We start from the raw sequence: 16595 nt of genomic DNA on the forward strand, positions 1-16595 counted from the left end.
GAAAACCGAAAATTTATGAATGAAGTGTAATACAGCTGGGTGGGTCGATAGAGCCCCCCTACGTCGTAGTAATCAATACAGGGGGTTGGGTAGGCGTCGAGGGTACAGGGATGGCAAAGTCCATTCAGTAGAAGCTGTAGGCTTGCTATTGATTACGTGGGTGGAAAAAACAGACTCCCTTCTCCCGCAGCACCGCCCCTTCGCCTCCCTTCCGCCGAGCCCAGGACGTGGTGGAGGCAGCGTCAGGTCAAGTGGTGGGGATCGTGATATATCCGAGTGGGGGTGTTCAGGGGAGGCAAAACATCCCCTCGCCGAGAACTCCAAAAACCAGAGGGAGCCGTTGGCGTTGTCGGTATTGGAGGAGCCGGAGGAGCGGATGCCAGTTTACCACCACCCTGTACCCATTCTAGGCCCCACGGGGGCGAAGTAGCTGGGTCGTCTAGGGCGGAGAGGGTACCACGGCGTTATCTTGGAATCATGACAAAGGTGGTGCCTTGAACGAAGTTTCATTCAATTTTGGCGAGTCATTACGTCTCCCCGAACGTTCCTTGTCTTGTCTCACCCACGGATTAGCTCGGCGCTGTTAAATATTAATGAGACGTAAGCAAACTCCGGCCAATTCATCCGTTTACGCTCCTTCGTTTCTTCATCCCGTCTCCTGCCTCCCGTCCCGCGGTTCTTGCGCGCCTTTTGCAGCTCATTTCTTTTGCCGCCAACCAGAAACTCTTCAATGAACGGCGAACAAGTAATATCGGACAAGTTTGTTGCAGACAGAAGACGGAAGCGACAGATAACTTGTCTCTGGCTGCTTGATGCTTTATAATTAGCCTCGAGTACGAAGAACCCTCGTTTCCTTTTTCGCTTCGTCAGAAATCTTTGTTCCAGCTCTCTTTGTTCTCTTCAATTCAACCAAGCAGTTGGGTAATTCTTTTAGAAAATCCAGGCAAAATCCGAATTCAAGTAGGATGATGAAGACTAAAATCTATTGTTACGATCCACCTACCACTCCTGGAACTGGGTAATGCATAGAAGTCAAAGGACATTTTGCCTCAACGAATGGGTGATTCGGCACTAGATGTGGCTACTGCCCACGGTCTATTGCATGTCGGTATAATCTCCACCCGGATGTACCGACCGCAAGGCTCACTGATTTATCAAACTTTTGACCGGCATGGCGTGTTTGCCTGCAATCGTAAGGATCATTTTGCAGAAATTAATTAACTTCAATATATCAGTGTAACGAAATGCTCGGATCAGGTTTTGGCTGCAGGCAAATAAGTCTTGAATTGGTCAGTGCATGGATAGGAAGTCGAACTGCGAAGTCGCGAGTGCAGGAGGGCTATCATGTAACGTTTCACATTTAACATTCTCACATTTCCCACCATCTAAGCATTCTGATTAGTTTGCAAAGTTTAGTCAACCAATCAGAATGCTTGGATGGTGGGAAATGTGAAAAGTTACCTGACGGCCCCCCTTGATACGTATGTATGTATGTTACATACAAATATCATATATCTCTGTCGATAATGCAGTCTCGTGATTTCGTATAGAAGGTATAGAATCAAACTACCAGTGACATCTATTGGTGGAGGCCTGAAGACGGTAAGCAGCGTCGTCATCTTCCGAATCAAACCAGTGTCTGCCATTTTCCGTAATCCATGGTCCTTGTGCTGCTGCTACTGATAGTGCAAATATGGCGGCCACACAAAGCATTTGTAACAACAGTGCATATTAATATCACAATCAACACATAACGGGGTTAGAACAGTCAAAGTTTGGAAATAGAATGAAGTGCTGACGACAAATCACGTCGGTGCAGACTGTCGATAAGCGTCTAATTTCCCCCAATTATATAACGCGATTCCCCGAATCGAGGAAAAAATCGTCGTCGCCCTCCGAGTGCTGCGTATTATATCTATGTCTGCATGTATTTCAATAAAAAGTAATTAATGCTCGTGCCTAGTGCTGTGGAGTCGTGATTTCGTTTCGCGATTCGGTCGGTAGGTATGACCTTCGCGTATTTTTGCCTCAGCAATAAACTGCCATTTGGAGATTCGACGAGGCGGTGAGCCTGCGGATCGAGTTGAGTTACTCCTATTCCTTATCGCAAGCAGAATATTTCTCCGTTTCGTTCCTCCGTCGCAACCGCGGCCGTCCATCATGACGATTTTGGCAAAAAAGAAACCCAACGGAACGAAGGACAGACGCGAGCCTGGCAACGGAGCCGAGGTTGATGTACACGGGGTTCAGGTCGAGCATGGCGCTGGTCCTATTGCCTTGCAGTCCAACAGTTCTTATCAGGTAATTAAGGAGACGATTTATGGCCTGAATCGTCGCATTCCTCATAACCACGTTCGAAGGCTGAGAGAGAAGAATCGGAAAAATTTCACGTCCAGCACTGGTTGTTCATGGTAATCCATGACGTGTGACGACTGGTCTAAAATTCAAAATTAATATTTTTGCACGCAGATTTAACATCTGTATTATTTGGTAATTGCAGATTGTGCAATTTTGCTGTATTCGTATTCGCAATATTGTAATGTTTCGCCAATAACCGACCTCTGAACAACGTTTCTTTTGTTCCTCACGTCATCTATATTTACCATTTGGATGAATGGTTTATCTGTTATCTATCCTATTTATCTAGAGTTTAGATGATTGTTTTACTGGTAAATCGCTTTGTACCGATTGATAGATCATCAGCAAACGTGCTAGCCTAGGAGAAGGAATCCTCTTTATCGATAGCTGAAACACTATGATGAAATCTAAGCTCTGCTTTCCACAGTCTGTTGCTAACATTTCCTAGCTATTTCATCTGAAGATACTTGTTAGTCCTTAACTTTTCAATTCACTGTGTTTCAAATTTTTGATTTTCTTAATGTAAACTTGTTCTTGTAATCGATCTCTCGTTACAGACTAGCGTTGATCGCCGGGAAGAAAAACACTTTGAGGAGGCCAGTGGATCGAGCCATGGGAAACGTCATCGCCAACGCGCGAGTCCTCACAGGTATTTAATTTTCTCATGTAAAGACAAAGTAGATGGTTCGTTTCTCACCTTCCAAATCATCTTTATAATCTCTTTGTCATTCTACAGCAGCTGTATTGGCAGAACGTCCCGTTCTAAACGTGAAAGAGAACGAGACAGGGGCCGGGAGAGAGAAAGAGAGCGGGAAAGGCAAGCGACTCCGCCAACAGCATCGTGCAGTGGACTACAAGGTATGAATTGCTCAATGAATTCTTAGTTGTAATGAAGTATTCAATTGTGATTTTTTTTTTTTACAATAGTACTATTCATATTCCCGAATTTATCACTTACCTAAATCTATAATCCCAGAAACCAACAACTAGTAGTCTAATTTTCGTCACTCTTTCAGGTACAGATGCTAATGTTATTGGAAACAATCGTATGGCAATAGTAGCTGGTGCTCCTAGCCTTGAGCCAGAATTAGCAAACGGCTACAACAGTGGAGATGAGTACACAGGTCGCACTGGAAACAATCTGACCATTGCGGAATGGCAAGAGGTAAGCGTTAGCTGTTATTAAAAGAATAAAAAATAATTACTTGCTGGTTCTATTTACAATGAATTTTCAGCGTGACCGATGGTTTGAAAAACGGATGCGGAAGATGGGGTTCGTGGTCAAGAAAATGGGAGAAGACGGAGCGTGTCTTTTTAGAGCCGTCGCCGACCAGGTTTACGGTGATCAAGAGATGCACAGTGTTGTGCGAAAGCATTGTATGGATTACATTGTGAGTATTACACAGTGATTTCGAGCTTCTTCATACGAAGAATTCGATACCAACGATATTTACTATACCGAAGGATCATTTTATTTTTAGGCTGCCAATCAGGAGTTTTTTTCCCACTTTGTCGCCGAAGATTTTTCTACCTACGTGGATAGAAAACGACAAGAATATGTCCATGGTAATCATATAGAGATGCAGGCTATGTCAGAGATGTACAATCGTAGCGTTGAGCTATTTTGCTATGGAACAGGTAAACCGTTTGATGATGTTTACGAAAAACTTTTTGGCAGAAGCTATGTCTTCTCTACCATACGAAAACATGAAAATACTGTTGAATACAATTGACAAAGACGTTTCTCTCTTTTGCTTTCATGAAACACTAAAGAACCGATCAACATTTTTCACGGGGTACACAAAAGCGACAACGAACCGATTCGGTTGTCGTATCAACGCGGCAGTCACTACAACAGTATCGTGAATCCCTATAAAGCGACAATCGGCGTCGGATTAGGTTTGCCTTCGTACAATCCCGGCGCGGCGGATCGTGCCCTCGTCTCTGACGCGGTTCGACAGAGCGAAGAATTGCATATTGAACAGGTCAGGAATTCTACATTCGTCATTTGATTTATCGATCATTATTTCGTGCAATTATGACTAATCCATCCTTCTCTCTCGGCAACACAGACCATGCTTGAAGACAAGATAAAAGCCACCGATTGGGAAGCTACCAATGAAGCAATCGAAGAACAAGTCGCGAGAGAAAGTTACTTGCAGTGGTTACGTGACAATGAAATGCGTAAAGCTGTAAGTATGATGCCGTCAGGTGACCATCATTGCATCACCTTGATTAACGGTAATCTACCTCTACTAAACGTCGAATCAATTTAAACTACTTACCATCAAGCGGCGCAGTAACAAATACTATTTTACACGCATCTACTCGTTTCTTTATTCTGGTGTTTTTTTTTTACTCGAGTGCTCTCCGCTTACCTGACATAGCCCGCATTGTCATCGGTTCCTCTCAGCTTAGTAGCTTGACTTTTTGTTTAAGCGGTCAGCTAGCAGCAGCAGCACCAGCACAGTCACCAGTGCCCAGCATAGCCACAACCACTTTCACCCTCATGGTGGTCGTGGACAAACGCGTGGGCTAACATCCTCCCCAACAACGACTCAAGCTAGCCAGGATTCTGTCCGAAATTCACCCAAGGTGAGCTAGTGTGACTAACTTTTAGCAGGAGAGCAGGTCTTTTCTAACCCAGAAACCGCGATAATGAGCTACCTTTGCTCTGCAGTAGTGAAACATGAAAGATTTCTTACAAAATTTTTCCTCTCAGGTTAGTGACTCGATAAGGTACAGCAGCAAGCGTTCTCCGCAGCATCAATCTACCCAGGGACCAGGTGTGCCTCACCTGTCGTCCGATTTTAGCGTCGCACCACCGCCCCAAGAACCCGTCCCAGGAAGCAGTAAGGAGTCGCACGCATCCCCTGACATATCGCTGTTCAATCGCCTCCCCCCTGAAGTTTTTGGTGAGTAAATTCATTGGTTAAATAGAAATTTAACTAATATGAATAACCGGGTTTATAGAAGCTAAAATACCGGAAGAATAGAGCGAGAGTCTGTACCGATTGATCTTCCACAGGTTTGACTGACTGGGAAGACAGTGACATTCTATCCCAAGTTCTTGCGACTTCGCAGCAAGAATATCTGGACAGCTTAAAGCAGTCGCGGGTACAGCCGGGTTCGGGAAATGATGGGAACGTCGTGGTTGACTCGAACAATAGTTAATTTGATAAAAAAAAAATCGGCTGTTTTTCAAATTAAATACGAATAATAATCAGGCAGATCAAGAAAGTTGAAACTGAGAGAAAGAGAGAGAGAGTGAGAGAGAGTTGCGTCACTTTCCCGCGTGATGCTAATTGCCATGACCACCTGTTTTGTACACCTCTGAATGAAAATCTCCGAATGAAAATATGATTTCAAAGGTATTCCGGTTTCGACACGGTGTATCGTGTGAACGCACTCTCTCGTCACACCTTAATTATTTGCCTTTAGATTATATTATTCTAGTATAAAACAAGGCACGTAGCCTGAATCACAGGCTAGATAGACCTTCGCTATTTATTTCTTTAAATATTCGTAATAGTTTATTTCATCTTTATTTTCTTTATATAATATAATTGTAGGCGAAATGCTTTAAACGAGAGACTTGGTTGCATCATTTGTAACAAAAAAATAAATCACTTGAGAAAAAACATTTTTCAACACTGCAAATTTAACAAAGAATTTTTTGTAAAACGATTATGAAATTATTGAAACGTTAATTCCCCATTCCCTATCAAAATGTTAGGCACGCAATTGACGAACTGTACTAGAGCCTATAATTGAATAAATTACACGGACGTACGAGTACACAGTTATTTACGCTTTAGTTTACGCTACATTATAGACACTTTATTTCTACATTAATGTTTCACATACAGCATTGGACAACAATGTGTTTGCACGCTTAGGCCTTTTCAACGTACGGCGGAATTTCGTTGTAGGTACGCCATCGGCCGACTTTTCCTTAGGACGGTCCCACTGATACTGTTCATTTTACTCCTAACACAAATATTTCCACGTTTGGTAGAGAGATACGGCTGTTGTCTCGCGCAGCGATGAGTTTCCTCTCCCACAACAAAGTTCCACTGTACCTATGTATTATTGTTATTGGATTACCGATCACTGTAACGTGAATCGATCAATTCGTCCTCCCTTTCCTTTGTCGCTCCATATTTTTGACCACAGACGTGTCGAAGATAACGATAATCGATAGAGGGTGAATAACTTTTATGAAGCCATGTAACTGTGGATACTGAAAAGGTTTGACGTGCTTTTTTAACCGCAGATATTGATATTTTTTGTTTTTATTTTATTCGCAAAGCAATGACGATGGCTGCTATTATTATTTAATACATTACGTAATAGCTTGTTTACGTTTATTATACATATCTACAGACTTCTATAGGCGGCGATTTTTTTCATCTCATAACATATTATTTTATTCTTGTAAAACAGCCTAGTTACGTACAATATTATAAATATTTACAACTTAGGTATCGTGGCTTTTAATATGTGCTAATTATTTCTACGAGAAGTATTACTATTTACTCGGATTTTTTTTCTCTTTGTTTTGTTTTCTCAGAAGCACATAAGGATAAATAATAACATTTGCAGCCAAGCTATGTGTACGTATAGTCGATATCATATTAATTTACGCCAATTAACGCGCAGTTTTGTCTTATTCGATTTGCTATACCGTTATTTAGTTTACAAATATTACAAAATTTTCGGTTAGATTATTTTTACATCTAGTTATACTTGGAACGCGTCACTCCAAGATCGGTTAGTTTGATTTTCTCTGTATTATTTGTTCACCTAATCAACTTCAATCGATATGATGTATAACTTCGCATTTTTAAATCAGTTCATATCACTGATATTTCGTCTTTTACTTATCCATTTTTTACTGAAGTGGATTATCTGATCATTTTCTGAACTCAAACAGAGTTTGGTAGTTTAAAGGAGTATGAAAAAATGAAGGATGCGCCCAACTGGCGAATTGAGCTCCTGTGTTCTACTGAACGCTGCTGAGGTTTGGCGAAATTCAAGTTCGTGTAAACTTTCCGGAGCTGGCACGATTGGGAGACGTTCAAGTTTCCCCCTATCGGGCAGCTAAACTATTCTGATTAGCGAAGAAAACTCCGAGGCCGCCGATAGATCACGGCGCCATCTTTGATACCCGATCGAATTTGCGTTCCGTTAGTCAGACATGCTGTTCTCTACGCTATGGAATAAACTGCGTGATATACATAATAGGTATATGCATAATAACAACATCTCTACGGATATACACGTACATACATAACGCTTGCAGAGTAATGACTATATAGTATGACTTATTTACTGGTTGATCGTATCGAAAAAGGCACAGCCACCGTAACCTTTAGGTACGAAAGTGACCACTGGCTGGGCGACGTAGCGCCTATAATAATAAAAACAGTGGCCCAGGAGATGCACACTGGAGGTAAAGCTGCGACTTTATGAGAGTTTTGTCCGATTCGGCAAATGCTGCCTCTGCTTGATGTTGCCTCGCGTAGTAACGAGGCCGTTTTGTAAATGGCGGCTCCTCCGTCATCGACCTTGCAGGAAATTTACCGATATGATTGCCTGCTCATTTCTCCGTCCTTGTCTCTGTACCACGTTGCGTACGATTATCGATAGTTGTTTTAAACTGTAGTAACGGAGAGAAGACCCATCAATTTGCCACCCGTACCTGGGCCAGAACCACCGCCAACCCGGTTCCCGTGCACCAGCATCTCTTGCACCGTCGTAAAGTCATCTATCGTAGTTTTTTTGCGGGCCATTTTTTTCTGGCTTAACTCGACGATATTGAGCGGTTTCTTCATTATCTTATCGTCGTTGTAGTCGCCTATCGTTAAATCGTTCGACTGTGACTGGGGAAGAATTTGTTGCTGCTGTTGTTGTTGCTGCTGTTGCTGTTGCAGCTGCTGTTGCTGCTGCAGTTGCAGTTCTTGGTGACGCTGTTTTCTCTCTCGAGCCCGTTCCAGTTGCCTCTTGCGCTCCTCTTTACTCCAGTATTTTCCAACCTGCGTATAAGACAAAAAAGGGGTGAACGTGATATAACGTTCATTTATTTGTATATTTATTCGAAACACTTGATAATTACTGCGTTTTGTTTTTTTCACTTTTATCCACCTATGCTATTTATTCAGGGTGAATACATCGCACAGCTTCGGTAAAGTGAAAATTCGCAGTTTGACGGGAAGGTGATACCGCGAGAAACAATAAAGATAGCCAAACACCTGATGATTAATGAGGGGAACTAAAGCGAAGGTGTAAAAACGAGAAAACAAATGCGAATATTAATGTCGACGGTACGACAGCAGCAGCGGCGGAAAGGGGATCCGTTTAATTCGAGCTTCTTTTGTACGGAAAGATTAGGGTTGCCAGATGATGTCCGGTTTTAACCCGTGAATTATTATGGTTATCATTCTTTTTTTACTTTGTTAGGAACACGAGGCTGAGTTTAATTAATTATCGCGGTAACGTGACGAGTGAGAATATTCATCAAAAAGTTCTTTCATTTTTTCGTCTCTAAACAAAATGTGGTTATACATGCGGTTCGGGATCAAAAAGTCGAAAACCCAAGTTAATCCGATTACGCGATTAAGCTGACCGCATTATTTTCACTCATCACCCTAAAACGATTGTTTTATTTTTCAATTTCATCCGCCGAGCAGAGTTTACAAAAAAATCTGCCAAAGCCGCAAATATTGACCTTAAAGTTGCCCAACGTCATACCTTCATCTCCGACATGGTGTCATCCTCCGTTGTGTGCCCAGCGCGTTCCTCCGATATCTTGATGGCCCTATTCCTCAGTATCCTGTTCCTAACAGGTCTCCTAGCGATGTACCTGGTGCCGTCAGGCCGCCTCTTAACCTTCCACTCCATTTGCACTTCGCATTTATCCTCAGGCGGGACCCACGTTGATGTGCAGACCTGTTGGCTACCAACGAATTGATACCGCGTGAGATTTGGAGCTTGAAAGTTTCCGTGGGATTTCGACTTCCTCGCGCCCCCTTCCCGGATCTGGCAATGACCCGGGGATGTCTGACGGGTCATAAGAGCCTGTTTAAACAGCTCCTGCTGGAGCAATATGGTCTGCTGAAGGTTAGCAGCGTTGGTGTACATCGTGTCGGCCGGAAGAGTGCTGGCGTTGGTAACATCCGATCTGTGCTCCCTCTGTGACTGGTGGCTGCTCTTCCTCGAAGAAGGTTGAGTCTTGGACTGTTTTCCCGCGTGTTGTGAGGAGGATAATGGGCAGGAACATCCCGTGACCGGTGTCACGGTTGGATTCGTAGCTGCGTTGATCATCGGGCTGGTCTTCGACTGTTGCAGGCCCTTTTGTTGCGGTGGACAGAGGATCAGGGTGCTTTTATGGTGCTCCTTTTCTCCCTGATGGAGCTCCAAGGTTAGAGGATTACTGTGGCAAGATTCCCCGGTGTTGTAAGCACTCGAGCTCTCCTTTTCCTCACCGGAACTGTTACTCTTCGATGACGAGTTCCACGGCTTTGTCTGGCCCGCCGTCTGCGAGCGGTTATTCACGCCCACGCTCTGCTGGGTCTGAACCCAGTGATGATGCTCGTAAGGCGACGAGTATATGGGCTCGCTGTCCGACTCTGGTATCGTCTCGTAGATGTGCTCCGTATCGCTCCAAACGTGACTCGTGTAAGCCTCCATCAATCTGATGGGGGGCACTGGAGGTCCAGGCTGCTGAGCCCTGAGGTTGAGCACTTCCATCTTCTTCGAACAATCCTTGAGCGCGTCTTGCATCCACTGTTTCCGCTCGTCCGACTGCGAGTTGTTCATCTGCAGTTGTTGAGCCGTATGAGACGGAACTGGTGGCGGTGGTAGCGCGGCTTTTCCAGAGGTCAGAGTCTTCGTCTCAGTGTCTTTCGTCGGGTCCTCGGACTCCTGTTGCTGCCTGATAAGCTGCTCTATCATGCTGTTTTGGTACGCCGGGTTGTTGTCCGGCGAACTGGACGGTGAGTCCTGTGAAGAAAGGTGTTCGATCGATCGTGAGAGGGTGTGTTTCCTTGAGGAAAGGGTTACAAGGTTGCAAAGGTTAAAGTGACTTACGTGCTGGTACAAGCGATGCTCATCGTATTCGTCATCCTGAAACGAGAAAGTTGATATGGTTTTATGAAAAATCGTACGTGACGATGACACTGATGAATTGGAGCATATGAGCTGTTTTCATACCTGATAGAAACAGCGGCTGACCAACAGAGTGACGGCGTTCTTAGTTTCGGCGAATAGACACTCGGTTTGTTCCTTGTTTGCGACGTCTCGACCATTCACCTGAAATTTGGAGAGTGTTTGATGAGCGATAAAGCGATGGAGAGAGATTGAGATTTTGGAGATGAGGCCTCCGGCTGGATGAATGAAGGCGCACATCACAATATCCCAAAATGGGTTGGGAATGAGAAGGGGCAGAGAGTAAGAGATATAAATAGATAGAGAGCGAGAGAGAGAGAAGAAGAGAGGTAGAACGGAGGGTGGCAGACGCGACAAATCCTTCTTCCATAGTCATGGGGGTCTCTCTCACGCCAAGCCCAACCGTGCAAACCACTTTGTTCGTAATTATAATCTCCCTAACAAGATTACGCGAGACGGGGATTTGAGCCAGAGCCAGGGAGCAAAGTGTGCTGGTCGGGTCCTTTGCCGCTTCCCTTGCAGCTTCATTTGCTGAATCGCAAGGCAACAGTGATGGAGCTTCACTTACCCGTAGGATCTGATCACCCTCTCGGAGTCGTCCGTCCCGTGCGGCGAGACTTTCAGGAACTATTTCCGAGATGTAGACCTCAGTGTCAGCGTCTTCGCTACCAGAACCGGAACTGTAGCACACTGTCAGACCAAGTTTCTCAGCGCTTCCGCTCTTCCGTAACGTCACTTCCTGCGAAATGATACACACATGTTAGCAGTTGTGTCAGATTCGCACGATTACACGTTGCAATACTATATCTAAATAGGTGTGATCTGTTTTTAGAATACGCGGTACAAAAGCGATTCATCAGATTCACTGAAGTACCAAATTTCAGCACTGAAATAGTTCGGCTGTGATTTCGCTTGGCACAAAAGTTCAAGACTGTCAATTCAGCTTCCGAAATTCGCCAGAAACTCTCGGAAATAAACACTGCCGGTACAAAATCGATACCCAATCGATTCTAATCCCCTTTTCATCGCATACGACGAGAAGAGGGTCTCCAATGCGATGGCTCAACAAGTAAACACACGCACACAGACGTGCACGTATTCGACAAGAGCGACAGGGGAGCTGGGCGACTGCAGAGTTGGTCTGCAGTAGCTGTTTGAAAAGCAATTAGTCGGGTACCTTCGTGTACAATGGCTGGCTATTCCGTTAGACAAAAAGGGGGGCGAGAGAGTGAAAAAAGAAAGAAACGGAGAAAATCGAGGAGTGAAAGGATAAATTGCATCAACAATTTGAAATTCAAATGTTGGTCTATATTCCATTCTTCAACCTGTTCCCGCGGCCTTCCGGAAAACGCCTAGTATCACTTCATGGGGTATAGTATATCGAAGGAAAGTCCACGTTTGGCAATTGTTTTTAGATACTGGACTCTGTACACCCGGTACGCGTGTGAAGGTAGCCGTGGATACACGTTCCTGCATTCCAGTAACAATGAGTCACACGGGACATTGTCGTACGAGCATGTATGTATGTACATACATACCTATAATGGTATAGCGGAGGTAAAGTGAAGCGTTGCATTTTTCGAATTCTAAAAACAAAAGAGCGCAGCAGTCAATGTCGATCCGAGAACACTGACCCCTTTAGACCGTTTTCAATTCCTCGTTATTGCAGCCTTCTGGCTTTAGTATACAGCCTTTATCGAAGCGAAGAGCTGAAGCAGACCCGCAATGCAAACGAAGGCTTTGTGCCCTGACAGACAGAAAAAAAAGAGATAAATAAGTACAGAAAAAGAGAGAAGAAAAAAGGGATAAACTCAATGCCACACACTACTTTATTTCGTCCTCCTTATCTCGAGCATTACTGTAATATATAATATGAATTCGAGGTAAGGCCGATAATCTCATTTTCAGAAGTAAACGCTGGGTAGTATCGCTTAAAATATCCTCTACCCCGAATAAAATGCACGATGATAAAAAGTGCGTGGTTAAATCCTCCGTTCCAAGCTATCAATCACCGCTCATTGACGTACCGGGTTCTTCATCATCGTCTCGAAGAAGACGCGGACGTACGCGACCGAAGCTTGGCACGGAGCCTGACACTGACCCGAGATTATTGTCGCCAATGGTTTCTGGTTAAAGAGTCACGCGATACGCATTCTTCCGTATCTGAGTCACGAACTGCATAATGGAGTGGCATGCCAGGCCGAAACACGAGCATTAAATCGGTGCTGACGGAGCGTCTTCGGAGTTCCATGGAGAGGGGGGAGCAGAGGGGGTGCAAATTGATCCGAGCAACTGTCGCCGAGGCGGATCGACAAAGTAGAACAGAAGCTGCGGGGTCCTTATTTGCCTGATTTCCCTGATACGGCTTAATTAGAGCGATCAGGTTACTCATTAGGCCGCTGAGTCGCCCCGTCAGGAGCCCGGCATCCATCAAGAAAGCACTCCGACCAAAGTGGCAAGGAACTACGCTGGGCTTAGGACTCGGGGCAATTCGGTGAAGCACGTTTCGTTCATCCCTTCAATGCTTACCTCGAAGTTTATGTGCTGGGGTAAATAATCTTCGAAACTGTCGTTCGGCTGCTCCTCGATGTTCAGTGGATCCAGGATCAGTTCCTCTTCGATGAGGCCAGCCCAGTCGGTCTGGACGGCGGTCGACACGAGCGGGCTGCTCGCCGAATTGATTTCCTTGACGGTGTCCTCGTCGTCCTTCTCCAGTTTATTGTCCTGGCTTGTCGCTCTGTCAGCACCACCGTCCTTTCCGGACTGCTGGTGAACCATCTGATGACCCGGCTGCCGCCGCAGGACTTCGACGATAATGGGTTCCTGGGCAGACTCGAAGCACCGAACCGCGTCCTCGTGGCTCGAGTTGGAAACGTCCTTTCCGTTGACCTGAAATCAAAAATTAATAACACATCGAGTTACGACGATGTCAACAGTGCGATGAACCTTTCATTTTATAGTCGCCGGCGTTTTATTGACGGACGATAAACGAGGCCAGTAGGCAAATCGTTTGATTGATTTGTTTTTCACTACGAAGGTCGGCGTGTATGGTTGCCGATGCCTCTATCAAAGAGCGAAGCCACGTGTCGACGACACTACGGTATAAATTATGCAGCAGTTTCGTCACTCCTGAAAAGCCGTTCAAGAAAAATAGAAGAGAAGATGGAGACAAGGTAAAACAAAACAAAAAGAAGGGGGAAGGGGAGGGTGAGGACCAAAAGAAAATAAACCCGCGTGTAGGGGCAATGGAGATAAGCGAATACCGGCAACTTGTTCGAGGTAACTGCTGATAAGACTGAGATCAGATAAACACTCAATCTTTCGCTACAGGAACACCGCCGTTTGACGAAATCAGCTCACAGGGTGTTCCGATGGGAAAAGTGACTGCGTCCCGACATCGTTACGAATAACAGTGGAAAATGAGAAAATATTTGGGTTAGTGTCGTTGTTTTTCGGTTCTACGGTTTCGTCGTCTTTTTTTCCATCTCCATCTCTTCTGCCCCGAGGAAGCAAAGTATTCATTCATTAATCTTTTTCCCCCGGTCTCTGTAGTCTGTGGGTTCGGTAAACCGTTCGCGGGAAGACAGAGGATTAATCAGCCCTGAAGCTAAATGATGGAGTCCTGGACCGGGAAGAATCCGATCCAAATAATCCGAGGCATCTCAGCAGGGATGAAAACGATTTTGCTTCAGGCGCCCCTGTTTGCCAGGGGTACGTTAAGGATGGTGGGTCGAGAGGAGCGTTTAAACATCGTTTGTTGATGACGAGAAGTGGATCGAGATACAGAAGCTAGTCAAATACAACCTCGTCGTCGTTCCGAAATTATTATTCCAGGGGTTGGTTGGTTGGTTGGTTGGTGCACGGGTGACAAACCATGGCGCTCATCCACCCGGTGGAAAAGTTCTTCCTGTGTTCGTTTATCAACGCTGAGAGCAAGGACGCGTTCTCGCGAAGGGTGAAATAAGAGCGAGGAGTAAGGGGAGGAGGACGACCACCTTCAGGCGCGGAACTGGAAGTCTGTGGACTGATAGCGTCGCCATTACCGGGCAAAACGCAACCGGCGAGTCTTATCGGTAAGCCTTCTTCCATCCAACCTTCCAAGAGTCTCTTTCCACTCCCGCTGGCCCGTTTCTACCCTTCCTCGCTCCTAACTTGGCCCATTTCGACTCCCACGAACCCACCCCGTCGTCGAGGTTTATTTCTTTATTATGATATCGACGCTCAGGGTAGCTGTGCTCTACGCTGCGGGAGAGATCCGACGAATGAAGCTGAGATTATTACACCCTCGTATCCACCCTTGTTTCTTTTCCCATCTACACGCCAGCCGCCCCTGTATTTCTATCGTCTGGTGAACTACCGTATACCAACTACAGCCCCCGATATTTTAGGGGCTGAAAAAATGTTCATAGAGAGGAAATGGGATGAGCGAGGATAAGCGTTTGGGTATCAACGATACGTCGGTAGAGAAAGGTTACTATGTTTGGATAACGTATAATAGAAGAATCTCGTTATTCAAATAACAATTATGTACTCAATTTTCAGGTCTGACGTCAGATAAGCCATAACAAGTGATGTGAATCATTTCGAGTTCAGGTTTTGTGCAACTGATTTCAGCTTACTGATAATGAGCAATTGGTAATACATTCTTTTACAGAATCCAACAACTGGCAATTTCTGCTCAATTTTGCACCTGGTCAGATTAATCATCCAATACCTTCGTCCAGATCAAGTAGGACCACGAGCTTTGGTAAAAAGGATCTTGTATTTACATACTGATTATGGTTCTCCGCACATCTTGTGCAACCATCTGTTCAAGAATGAGGCATTCTCATTTGTTTATCTTCTTGTACAAATTAATAACTAGGTGAAGTTTTTGCGAAACATAAACTTGTGATACAATATTTCCTGGATATCCTGACGGACTTTAGTGGTTTCTTTTTTTTTTCTTTATTCGGTCCAAGGATTACCAAGGTGCAGATAATGACTGCATATTGTTGGCATTTAGAACCCCGGGCGGTTGAAACAAGTCCTTGAAATGAAGGTGGAAAAAAATTGATATTCTAATTTTTGAGTCAGGGATCGCGTCAGCAAAGGGCGTGGCTCGGGGATGAAGGGACTCTTTAATACAACTTAATGGCATTATGCCAAATAGCTCTCGACTGGTCTGGGGCACCGACTGGGGGAGTGAAGCAGAGCAGAGACCAAGCGCCAAGGGGAAGATCAGGGCGGAAGAAGAAGAAGAAGAAGAAGAAGTACGCGGAGTGCGGGGTAACACGTAACACGAAGAGAAGAATCGATTGAAAAATTAAGGAGATGGAAAGCATCCTGCACCCCGCCCTCCCCTCGTACCACTTTCTCTCTCCCTCCCCCTCTCTCTCTCGCCATTCGTGTCAGCTTCTCGAGGATCAGGACTGCGAGGCCAAGATACTTTAACCCTGACACTCCCGCGGCCTTCCGGTGTCCCGCACCTGATACGTAGACGAAGAGTGTCATTAATCTTTCTACAATTAACAAAAGTGCAACTCAACACCGGCGCGAGTAATTCGGGCTGTGGCGTCGGCGTATGTCAAGTGGGAAGCCATTTCGTATCGCCGTAAAATATGATCTGTTAAGGCGAAGGGTGAGCGAAGGGTTGGAAACCCGAGTAGTGTCCTTAATACCTCCCGTGCCTCCCAAACATTAGCCGATAACTAGGATATGATGATCATAAAGTGCGTTGCCCGTTCGCTAAAAATACCCTTGAATCGAGCACGAAAGGTGTATAAACGTTAGGGGAAGAACGGTGGCGAAAAAAGGAAACGATTCTCTCGTAAAACCTCGCGGCGTAACAACTGCACAAATCACTTCCTAATGTACTCTAGTTCGGGCTGTAAAATCCTCCGATTACCGTTTACGAGTTCCGTTATTCTCCTTTCCGAACCGGCAACTCGACACCATAATATATATATATGCAGGCGCTAAAAAACCGACTTCAAGTTTTTCAGATGCAGGGGCTCCGAGAGAGAGAGAGAGAGAGAAAAGAGAGAGAGAGAAAAAATTCTTCAGGGTGAACTGCGGAAGTGCGTGCA

The 16595-nt window shown here is 45.1% G+C and overlaps 2 protein-coding genes across 6 annotated transcripts in view; one reads left to right on the top strand and one right to left on the bottom strand.

The window, feature by feature from the left end:
• Window positions 1-1666: 1666 nt before the first annotated feature.
• On the top strand, window positions 1667-5575 carry LOC124410755 (OTU domain-containing protein 5-A). Its single transcript, XM_046889353.1, has 12 exons — window positions 1667-1813; window positions 1964-2301; window positions 2916-3007; window positions 3098-3216; window positions 3375-3523; window positions 3594-3749; window positions 3840-3996; window positions 4132-4343; window positions 4431-4550; window positions 4798-4953; window positions 5081-5273; window positions 5387-5575. The coding sequence occupies exons 2-12, from the start codon at window positions 2161-2163 to the stop codon at window positions 5530-5532; spliced, it is 1641 nt and encodes a 546-aa protein (XP_046745309.1). The 5' UTR covers window positions 1667-1813; window positions 1964-2160; the 3' UTR covers window positions 5533-5575.
• The window catches only part of LOC124410753 (E3 ubiquitin-protein ligase PDZRN3-B), a 132608-nt gene continuing 121398 nt past the window's right edge, over window positions 5386-16595 (bottom strand). For all 5 annotated transcript variants that reach the window (XM_046889349.1, XM_046889350.1, XM_046889348.1 and 2 more), the window contains exons 2-7: window positions 13057-13416; window positions 11096-11266; window positions 10573-10671; window positions 10450-10485; window positions 9112-10362; window positions 5386-8396 (exon numbers count right to left, since the gene is read on the bottom strand). In XM_046889349.1, the coding sequence (XP_046745305.1) occupies window positions 8016-8396; window positions 9112-10362; window positions 10450-10485; window positions 10573-10671; window positions 11096-11266; window positions 13057-13416 (2298 nt within the window). In that variant the 3' untranslated portion in view covers window positions 5386-8015. The remainder of the gene's footprint in view (window positions 8397-9111; window positions 10363-10449; window positions 10486-10572; window positions 10672-11095; window positions 11267-13056; window positions 13417-16595) is intronic.

The sequence above is a fragment of the Diprion similis genome, chromosome 10 (genome assembly GCF_021155765.1).
Source record: "Diprion similis isolate iyDipSimi1 chromosome 10, iyDipSimi1.1, whole genome shotgun sequence".
Lineage (NCBI taxonomy): Eukaryota > Metazoa > Arthropoda > Insecta > Hymenoptera > Diprionidae > Diprion > Diprion similis.